Source organism: Halichondria panicea, chromosome 4 (assembly GCF_963675165.1).
Source record: "Halichondria panicea chromosome 4, odHalPani1.1, whole genome shotgun sequence".
Lineage (NCBI taxonomy): Eukaryota > Metazoa > Porifera > Demospongiae > Suberitida > Halichondriidae > Halichondria > Halichondria panicea.
The window spans coordinates 6128689-6140544 of NC_087380.1; the positions used below are offsets into that span (position 1 = coordinate 6128689).

The 11856-nt window shown below is 39.3% G+C and overlaps 1 protein-coding gene and 1 long non-coding RNA gene across 2 annotated transcripts; one reads left to right on the forward strand and one right to left on the reverse strand.

Moving 5' to 3' along the window:
* Nucleotides 1–1044: 1044 nt before the first annotated feature.
* On the reverse strand, nt 1045–2051 carry LOC135334444 (uncharacterized). Its single transcript, XR_010394290.1, has 3 exons — nt 1860–2051; nt 1488–1706; nt 1045–1368 (listed from the first exon to the last, which is right to left on the reverse strand). It is a non-coding gene; the product is annotated as an uncharacterized LOC135334444 (long non-coding RNA).
* Nucleotides 2052–9243: 7192 nt separating this feature from the next.
* On the forward strand, nt 9244–11613 carry LOC135335637 (uncharacterized). The gene is made up of 3 exons (XM_064531193.1): nt 9244–9615; nt 9758–10003; nt 10134–11613. Exons 1-3 carry the CDS (start codon nt 9481–9483, stop codon nt 10392–10394), a joined length of 642 nt encoding a protein of 213 aa, XP_064387263.1. The 5' UTR covers nt 9244–9480; the 3' UTR covers nt 10395–11613.
* The last annotated feature ends 243 nt before the right edge of the window (nt 11614–11856 follow it).

The window sequence follows — 11856 nt, forward strand, 5'->3', positions numbered from 1 at the left end:
CTCCTTAACTTGCTGTCACATGTACAAGTTGAGCACAGACGGTTCGAAGACAATAGTAGATCTGCATTCCTGAGTAATCTGACAATCAATTGTGCTACATGACTGGATCAACATAATACTATTTACGCTGAAAGTGGTCTAGCTACTTAACTTGCTCTTACAAGTACAAGTGCATGCATGTAGATGGCAGACTTTGCTGTCTTTTCTCTGAGGGTTGCTCTGAACAATACCAACGAGCTAAGTTGTCTGGTGTGTGATGCTCTGAAGTAAGTAGCACCATAGCTCGCGCAAATACTTTGTCCTAAAACACTGCAGACGTACACGTGGATGAGAAATAGATGTAATGGAGGTTAAACACCATCTGGAGAGAGATTATCAAAACAATCCACTAAATTGATCCCTTGCAATGTGTAGATAAAATAATGCGTGATCACAGACGTCTACCATGTGCGCACGCATGCACACTCAGTATCGTGATATTGGTGACTGCATGTGTACTATACTCACAGAATTAGAAGTAGTCAACCAGTAAAATAAAACAAATCAGGAATCCCCTCACTCAAAATAGTGGCTTGCTGTGAGCAGGAGACTAGCTAGTCTTAATCAGCTCTTGTTTGAGATCCTTGCTTGTCTGGCCCCACAAGCAGTACTATTATAATCTGGAGGATCCGTCCAAATTTAAAGATCGTTAATGACACAAGACACAAACGAATAGAGGGTTGGGATCGAGGCTAGATACCAGCCATCGTGCAGGGCTTAGCCTCGAGACCAGGTTTAATGGGCCTCGGAAAACGCAACATTCCATCTAGTGTGTGCATGCTCTTTACCGTTTAAAAACCAAATCCGAGTCTCATCTCGGAGTCTCGTGCAGTAAGGATCAGAATACCTGCTTAGTAACTTAAGCAATCATCATTTGGGCAGTGGCTGCCTTTGATCAGAACTTGTCATGAGCTGGGTTGACCTTGTACCTATGGCTATGCAGAGACAGTTAGATAGTGAGTACTGCCACTCATTATTAATAAGTGTATTAAATTGTCATCCAATTAAATATGCATATAGCCTGTAAAAGCAGCAATTACAATTTAAAAGTATAATGGTGTCTGACCTATATCTAGATATCTAGCATCTGCATGTAAGGGATTTATAATAATAAAGCTTTCTGAGTATTGGAAGTGTTGAACTGTTACATGTATTGCAGTTAATCCAATCTTCTGAACGATCTTGAAGCCGGTTATTCATCTTTGATTCTGCATAAACATCCATCAAATCCTGTGTTGTTTCCGTAGCGAAATGAATCTCAAGTATTGCTTTCAATCTCAGGATGGCGGTAATGTCGCAGTCAAATTCATCTCCAAGATCAATTTTCAGCTGCAGAAAGTATGACAGGTTAGTGCGATAATAGTCCTTTGGAATGCTAAACCAATAATGTAGAAATCTGTACAATGAGCTGATTGTACAGAACAAAGTATTTGTACTTCTGTGCTTACCAAATGGCATGTTTGTGATGAAAGTTTGTTCAGTACAGCTGCCAATCCTGGTAGTAGTTGACTATCTGAGTTCCTTGCTTTAGCTGTCTGGTACTTGTTGTGTATCAGTGCAACAGTGAGCATTTGGTTGTAAAAAGCTTTGCTGCCACAAACTGTACAGTGCGGTGCATCTTTGAATGGAATGATGGACTTGTTGTTCACATTGTCTTGTCCACGAAGCTGCAAGTTATAGTGATCAATCATCATTTGTATCATTGCCTTTCAAGTTAGTTCGAATTACATTTGTCACTTATTATAGAACATGCAATACATTATAAGCAGGACTATACTCAAGTACAGTATTAACTTTGCATGCATGCAGACTGAACTTACCAATACTCGGCTCTGCACGAGCACTCCGCTATAGAGATTGAATAATGCCGAGTCTGTAGGTTGTGCCATCCCATAACTCACAAGCATCACCAAAGTTGTAGCAATAAAAGATGTAGAAGACATTTTGATAGCTGCATGTGATGCTTTGCACTGCTTATAAGCTGTAGTTGATGAATTTGCCCAACTTCTCCTGTTTTTATACCCACTCCTTCGCATTATGTATTACAGCTAGCATAAAGCACCTCAATATAGCAACAGGATATGGTGTACATGCATGGCTTTACCTATAATAGGCATAAAATTGGTCATGATCACTTTTTGGTTTTCATAGGAAGCTAAAGTACAAGTATAATGTTTCCATCTCATTACCACCTCGGAGTTTCAGTTCAGATATTTGCTACGTATTTAAATATGTGTTAGGTGTTTCCCTGGATACTCAAATTCTTCGTCCTCAGATTAGTTAGAAAATACTACGTATTTGTATACGTGTTCCCATGCGTGAAATCACTGCACTGTAAGGTTGCCATGAATGCCCAGTTGATAACAGGCTTCCCGTTTTACTAATCCTGGTTGGAATCCGGAATAAACCTATATCCGCGTTGAACTTCGTGTAACGGGCCTAATCCGGGTTCTAGTTCAGATTAGCACCTCTGGAAGTGTGTCAGAAGCGGTTTAGCTGTGAGTAAACACAAAGAGCTAATTCAGAGGTGTTGTGCATGTTTGTGGGTGTTGTTCCTGAAGTAAGCCTGTAGCTAATGTTTGCTGGATTCGACCCAGATTTGGTGTCGTGCAAACATGCAGGGCTTAACGGTTCTTATAAAGTTTGTTTGGTCTAGTATGCCCGAATGGTGTGAGTGGGTGCATGGATTACAATATACTTTTTCTCAACTGAGTGTGTGTGCATAATATGGTACATTCCTGTGCTTGTAATTGCTATACAGACTTTCCACTCACCTAAATGGAGCTTTGTTCTGCATGTGTTCACCAGGGTTTCATCTAGCCTCGAAACCAGCCGTTCGTTATCTGAAAGAACGCCTGGTCAAGTTCCAATGTAGAACTCGTCTAATTGGTACAGGAATTTCTTGGACCGATAATTGCCCGCAACAACCATACTGGCTATAGTATTGTTGTGTTTATGGTTACCGCAATCGTGTTCACAACTACTCAAGCCTAACCATTCGCTGACTCAACTAAACAAGTTCTACATTGAAACTTGCATGACCAGGCGTTCTTTCAGATAACGAACGATTGGTCTCGAGGCTAAGGGAGTGACCTTTCACCCCAAAATGTATGAGATCATCACATTACTGTCTATGATGTGCAATATGTAACTACATCTACCGTTATGCACTAGCATAATAGGGGGTGTGGGCCAAGGGAATGACCTAACATTTTGCGGTGTACTTACGCGCACCCAAACCTCCCCCACAAACTTTTAATCCTGAGCCCGTACTACGTACAATAGGTTGATGTGTGACTGCATAATTATGTTGAATCCCATCTGAGTGCATTAAGATCTGATGGTCATGTTTGGTGCATGCACAACATCCTGCAATGTTGCTAGGTGATTGTTGTGCATATAGAATCTACAGTTTATGTAAACTAATTAACTGCAACAACTATAGCAAAAATCACATTCTCTTACAGAATATAGCTGAAGAGAGTGCAATAACTGAACCTCATGCTGCTCAATGTTTTCTTTCATCCTGTGCCCGAATAACTGCTTCCATAATTATAGTTAAATGATCACACCTGCATCTGCTAACTATTCTTATAGGCACTGTATATGTATAGTTGATAATATCTACATGGGAAGTACATATGGGAAAAGTGCCTCAGAGGAGGTAATACTATGGGACTATAGTATATTTATTTTTAAACATGTGCAACTTACTTAGTATCCCATTATCCAAGCAAATTAAAGTCAAGTCTATAGGTTTATGCATGCGCACTAGTATAGTTAGATTAGTGTCCATGTGATTTAGAAGCCCTCAACCACTTGAATGTAGTGTCCTCGCTATGTACGCTCGGGATACTAAATCAGTGCCTTTGGGCTTCTAAATCCCATAGACACCTAGTGTCTAACTATTATTTAAAAGCAGTTGGGGTTATCTGCACAGTCCAGGTTGTGTGATTAATGAAGCCAGCTTATAATAATTATATGTTGTGTTTATACTTCATTCGCCGGTTTGGCAACAGTCACTAGTGGGAGCGGTTGTTAAGCATTTGATTGCAGCGACCGTGAGTGGTGGTTGGAAGCTAGTGGTTATATTGTGTGGCTTTGATGAGGCAACCCAAGTTGCATGAGATTATGACTGTAGTAATGGACAGTATTTACTCTTATGTTATTTATGTAGTCATCATTTGTCTCTTATGTATCATTTACTCTTATGTTCTTTATGTGATTATCAATTACGCATGCGTATACTTATTCTATGTTGGGGCCCTGCGTGCCCACTGTATGGGGTGATATCCTCGCCCACGGTTGCAATCAATCAGAGTTTATTATGCCTACTTGTGACAGTCTAGCGTGCGGCCGACTAGCTTATAAATAGGGCTAGTTACTACAATGACAATCTTCTGTAATAACACAATATAGAATAATACCCTCGATTCTTGACAGCAAAAGCACTTACGATGCATCATCGTATTTTAGTGTAATTTTAACAGAAATGTCTGTTATTTCTAAAAGATTATGTTAACATGTTGTAACGAATACAGTAGACTCTCGCTATTTCGGCTCTCTGAAGTACGGCCACCTCGATATACCGGCCATTTGGTTCGGCACGGATTACTATATAGATATAATTATGTTTGCTGCACAAAGTTCACTCTGAAGTACGGCCACTCGCTATTCCGTATACGGGCCAGTGCTGGCTACCCAACGTATATTACGGGCTGGATATGACGTTTTAGGTGTAGTTTGGCTGGATTACACTTAATAGAGAACAGAATAATTCATTGTCCTTCATTATCCTTGAGACAAGAACTGCAAAATTAGCCATTAGATTCAAGGTAAGGTCGTTTTTAACAGCCGCGGCTATTTCCTGAAATACAGCCACCTCGCTATTCTGGCCAAGCATGGTCCTAAGGGTGATCGGATTAGCGAGAGTCTACCGTACGTTTTTACTGTGTATATAGTTAAATTGTTAAATAGGGGGATGATTGTCTTTAGCAGTGTGCATGCCAATCGTTATGCATGAGGAAAATATTGTATCTGTTCGCTAATAAGAGAGAGTTGTGTACATGCATGTGCATGGCAGCTTCTGTGATTATGCTCATAAAATAATCATTCCTCCGAGATTGTGCTCGGAAGTATATTCCTCATGATCATAGATACAGTAAGACTCTCGTTAATCCGGTTACCCTTGGGACAGAGCAGTTTGGCCGCAATAGTGAGGTGGCTGGATTTCAGAAAGTGGCCGTGGCTAATTCGCGGTCCCTACCTCGAATCCAATCCTAAATTAATCCGACTAGAAAAACATTTGCAATGTGAAAAATTGCTAGGATTGGCCAAGGGAACCACAAAAAAGCGTGGAAACAAGAAATCAGACGAGAGCATAACTCCAATCCGTTACAACGTCAATCACATGTACTGGTAGTTTTCCCATGTTTTCCCAGCCAATATGCCACGCAATTTTTACTGGTGGAGTAATGACCAATCCCTATATATTTATTATACATCCATTTTGGAATGTGCGGGCACATAATCATGATGATTTGTGATGAATTGATGTTCCTAATACATGCAGTGTTGAGCACAGGTATACACACAGTCCATCCATGCGTAGTAACATGCACGGACTGTACTGGTGACCTGCATGGAATGATGTGGTGGATGTGGAAGCTGGTAGATATATAGATCTGGAACACTGTCTATTATTTAATATACTATGTATTGTACAAATTCATGACGTTGTAACGGATTGGAGTTATGCTCTCGTCTGATTTCTTGTTTCCACGCTTTTTTGTGGTTCCCCTGGCCAATCCTAGCAATTTTTCACATTGCAAATGTTTTTCTAGTCGGGTTCCCTTTCTTTTTCAGTACAGTTTACGTATCATGACATGCATAAGTGGAACGTCAAGAGGCAGTACAGAAGTTCAAGAAGAGAAGACAGGACTAATCAGATATCTTCTCGAATATCTCTCTCCGGTTTATTAGCCACGCCTATTTATTAATTGGCCACAACGCAATTGCTGAGTCATTAAAGATGGCGGAATTGTCTAGGTAAGAGAAATAGAGACTGAGAGGTCATCTGCCTGATGGCTGTACTTGGAGCAAATGCTGGGCAAGAAACTTACTTACTCACTTACTTACTTACTTAGTCAGTCAGACAAAGAGCGGTGAAACGTCGAAATAGTACAATTTTTAAAATGACAATATTCAAATGTTCATGGATTATGAAATGAGAGATACAAAGAGAGAAAAGGCTAAATAAACTATCTGTCTAGCCAGTTCCTTGATGTGGCCTTTCCCTGCACAGATATAGAACAGTTTGTATGGTGTGTAATCAGTGCCAAAATAGGAATGCAAAAATTAGAAGCAAAAGTTCACAAAATTTTGACCACAACCCACAGAACTGCAACCACAACTGACAAAACTGTAACCACAACTCAAAAATGGGTTCAACATCAATTGGATGCAAGGGCAGTGATCAGAGGAGGTGCAACATCCGCGTGTCATCTGCATGTCTTTAACACACACATTCCGAACTTTGACCTAAGGAATGTGTGTGTTAAAGACATGCGGATGTCGTACCTCCTCTGGGCAGTGATAGCTGTGGGCTTGAAATGAGAAAGGAAATGATTGGAATTGATGTAGTTACATGGAATGGAGACTTTGGGCACACGTCAGAGGATGTAGGACACACTTAACCTTTGGTGACCTTTCAATTAACATTACAGTTGTCAATAATTATACAGAGGCTATAAAAAAGAGAAGATAAACATTTTATCCATCAGGGGGAAAGCTCTTGTTCACCTAGTGTACGTAACAGAGCCGCTAGGACCTCTCTTTCAAATCCAATTATACCTTTAATTTATGCTCATAATGTGTATATGGTGGGCATCATCTGTTTTCAAACGTGTTGCCATTCAGCCTTAACAAGTTAAGTCGCATGATTGTACTACAAGTATGTCATAATTATGAATGTCACTTGTACTACAACTACGTTATTATAAAAATAAACAGTCATAGACAAATTATGTAGAAATATAAATACAAAATTAAGGAAGGTCCAATTTCTTTCACATTAGTCCGTAATGATTCAGCGAATACTAGCTATATACCTTTATTCATAAAATTTGAAAAGTCTACAATATTTTTGTGTATAATCGGTAGTGAAATAACGTTGAAGCACGCAGCAGCAGTTGGTAGAAAACGATTTTCTTGGAGGAGCTCCACTTTAATTGGTAGACAATCCCATGGAGGCAGGCAGTGATGTCCAGTGCAAAATTGCAGTATGTCCTCTACTGTAGCATCATTACCATCACCACCTACAATGATATTAATTGATAACTATAACAATGTAAGCACAGCGGGTGCTGATGCCTCATGCTAGCTATTAAATTTACATTTGGTATACAACCATAATCATAATAGTCACTGTTCCCCCAGTTTGCTGCCCGCTTTCCGATGAACTATTCCAACAGTTAGCTAATTCTGTTGACCCTCTAGATGGTTTTGGTACTGATTCTTGTCTAAAGGGTGTAGATCTTTATTGTAAAGCTTTAGAATTTTGTGTATCAAATGATTGTGTAATGTTGATGCAGCCATACTTGAACTTTTGCATAGATCGTTTTTAACAACAGTAATGGTCGATCATTACCCACTCTCTGAGTTTGCATGCAGTCATCATAATAATTATAATGTGTGTATTATGTTATTAGCTTTGGCACCTACACCGTGGCATCAGCACCCGCAGTGCTTTCATTATTGTATGATGCATGAAACATCCATCTTCTCTTTTCTTTTTATAGCCTCCTTTTAAAAGGTCACCAAAGGTTAAGTGTGTCTTACATCCTCTGATGTGCCCGAAGTCTCCATTCCATGTAACTGAATCAATTCCAATCATTTCCTATGTACTTTCCCATTTCAAGCCCACAGCTATCACTGCCCGTGCATCCAGTTTCATTGATGCACCCATTTTTTGAGTTGTGGTTACAGTTTTGTCAGTTGTGGTTGCAGTTCTGTGGGTTGTGGTCATAATTTTGTGAACTTCTGCTTCTAATTTTTGCATTCCTATTTTGGCACTGATTACACACCATACAGTTTGAACATGAGTCAAAATAATTGCTAAACACGGGCAAACCCACTGCCATATACCTCCGTGTATAGGCCTCATAATTATTCTCCTGTTCACAGACTAAGTGCAGAATCCATTCCAATTCCCCATGCTATATACAAGTACACACTCCCATGCATGTTATATGTAAGTCTGAATGTATGTTGATGCCCCGGCCCCTCCCATCTATTCAACGGAAAAAGTAAATGTATACCATATAGCCAGTAATTTTCGGCAGACAAAACATTCGTGGTTGAGCAACATTTAGTCACTTCGAAGATACTTGCTGTTTGGACTGCAGGTAAAGGTAAACAAGGTCGCTTCATTCGTAGGTAAATATTCGTGGTCTGAGCTCCAACCACGAAAACCACGAATATTTTGTCCCCCGGAAATTACCAGCTATACGGTAGTTAAGGCCAATTGAGAGCATCTTCAGCAATCTGTCATCGTTTATTCCACAATCTAGTTCTATCACTGCATGTATACGTTGCATGCATGCGGATTTAGCAGTGCATGTAGATCTAGTTGTTGCCAAGAGGCATGCATGCATGCACTCGCATTATATGGTACAGGGGTTTGTACGAGATGAGGCAGTCTAATACAATACTTACATAGCCTTATGTTTAATTCACAAGACTACGTGGAAAAGTACAGATGTAATACAGCACTCAAAAGAGCAATTGCGTAATACTACATGGCACATCACTTGCATGGTATTTTCCTATAGTTATAGCCTATAATGTACAGATATAGATGCGTGTCTACACCTATATCCGCTTGCACATAATAAGGCTCTAACTAGGGAAATACCCGTGATGTCGACACAGCCTATACAAATAAACTAATAAATATAAGTTGCTAGGCATCCGAGGAAGTATGTCTGACAATAGCCATAATGATTAACTTGTTTTGAATTAGCATGATGTAATTAACACTGCTATGGCATTACATTCATATGAATGAAGCCTCATACAATTGCTAGTAAGAAGGCATACTACAGCTTGTTGCTAGGTGACTGTAGCGGTTTGCCTATAGAATCTGGATGCCATTCTCGGTATGCTTATGCAACTGATATTATGTTTATTTCTAGGTGTTTTCTTACTGAGAATACTATTACAATATCCATGTGAACAAGAACTGTACCACTATATACGTAAGTTTTGGGACAGTAAAATGGAAACTATGCAATAGTTATCCTGATTGCAACAGCTGATTCTAGTAGCCCAAGACGAGTATATATAAGCACAAGTGTTATGATGAGCTTTCATCAGACAGAAGAACAGGAGTGACCAGCTAAAAGATTCAAACTTCAAATTCACTCCACTTCAACAATCACAATGGCCAACTTCATCTGTTTCCTCACTGCATCCCTCTTGTTGATGTTTAGCCTAGCTTGTGTTGCTCAAGTCCCACCGAGCAACAAAAATGTCATGGATCTCTACAGTGGAATAAAAGCTCAGGAGACGATATTGGTAAGCAATGTAGAAGCACACACACATAATTATAGATTCATGTAAAGGCAATAGCTAGAGATATATATACACCAAGTTCATGGAACACATGCAGAAGAACTTGTATTAGCCATGATTATGATTATTTAATTTTGTATCGCAGATAAATGGAAGATACATGAACAAATCACTCATCCCAGTCGAGGAGGCCCTTGGATGCTCACAGTGTGGCGGCAATAACGATTGTCTAATTCCCTGTAATACTTTCTATCGTCTTCTTCACTCCATCACTGAGATCCACGAGGAGCACCAGAAGTTGCAGGCTGTTCGAGAACAGAATGCCGACGACAAGCAGATAGAACTGTTGAGCATTATCTTGAACAGACTCAGCAACCAAGCGTGTGCCCTGGTAAGCTTGCTGTATATACTTAATAAAATTCGGCATGAGAATGAGGCGGAAAGTGCTGCACTAGTTTCTTCTATGATTATAATTGCATCATGTCTATTAGTATAATTATGTGCTTCCTCTATTTTCACAGCTAATCTCAAAACTTGGTGTGGACAACTTCAGTTGCACTTACTCTGAGTTGATGAAGACGAAAGCTAAACTGGAAATACTGTTTGTTGGCAGAAAAGTCAGCAACATTCTCGACATTCTTGATATGCAGCAACAGGAGTTGAGGTTGAAAAATGAACCCGACAGATGGACGGAGGAATTGGTTTGCAACATTACTGATATGTCCCTAATGAGAGTAATCAACAGTGCTTTCGGAAGGCCTCTTCTGTGCCCAAGTTCTTAAGTGCTTTATCATAATTATAGAGCTTCGTTAGTTGTATACAATGTATGCATAGATCAAGAACTCTATGTAATCATGGAACTGTACTGTTAATGCATATTGTATTTTTTGATCCTTTGAGTTCGCCTTGAGCTATATAGAGTGTTAAATTTAAAATGACTTTGTTATACTGAAGAGTGTGCACTACAATCTACCAAGCAATTTTTAACTTCAAGCAAAAGCTAGCTATTATAGACTTGCATGCATGTGTTTTGAATCTGAATGGTTTCACTCTTGATAGTTGTTAGGCTTCTTGCATGTATACACTGCCATGCATTACTACCACTCGGTCGTATCGTATAGAGTTAGCTTAATATACTCTTGAAGGGAATAGTGGTTTAACTTGCAATGTTGCAGCAACGGGGCCGGCTTGTGCTCAAAGGTCACCAATTCCGAAATGTGTGGGAGTTTAATATAACTTTTGCATGTTCTCTGTGAACATGTTAATTTCCACAATATTTACAAATACAGCCTGAGGCTCAAAATTTAGATCCTCGAAAACTGTTTCGAGATAAATATAGCCTATAATTGTATAGCATTTAGCCTGATAGCAATTTCCTATACTGACCCTAAATGTAGCACAACTTGAATGCGTGTATAGACTTCATTCATGCACTTGTTTCTGTGTTCGTGAGTTGAATTTATACTGCAATTACGGACCTTGGGCCTTCATAAGTAATTGACTCTCCAATCGAGATCACATGACAGTTTATTATGATCCAACTAAGTGGCATAATTGTAGGAATAAAAGGACTATCCTGTATAGCTACTACATTTTTGCTACAATGTATTAGGTAAATGGCTTCACCTCAACCCATTTACATACCTTGGCGTCTATACATGTAGGGAAAGTACAGCTCATAGATATAAGTTGCATTTTTATTACATCTTTCCGAGCAGTATACATAATCAAAGGAAAACCTGATAGAGACAAGGTATATTTGCGTTGAGGTCGGCCCCAGAAGTTATGTGGTCAATTATGGCTTCATTTATGGTTTATGTGGTGGACAAGTGGTCTTCTACATAGAAAATGCTAACTTTTAGCTGGTTGAAGCTTATCAGCTCTACAGCATATCGATAGAAGTATTTTTTAACAAAGAATCCAATGGTATATGAAATTGTGAATTTCAGTAAAGTATGACAAAGTTATGATAACATTATCAAGGTTAACCTCAACCCACAAATAGACTTTAGTATAGACTACTGCTTGACATTATTTATGCTATTGCTCTATGAAATATGTAAATTCTTGAAAGGGGTTGGGTCTCTCCCATGCAACTGACATATTACTGATGATTACAAACTGAATCACAATACATGCAGGTTTCGAGTCTGTCCCTCTTCCATTAAATTAATTGCAGCATACATGCACTCCATGCATTGAAATGGTGTAGTGCATGAAACCAGCTGGTTCAATTCATCGATC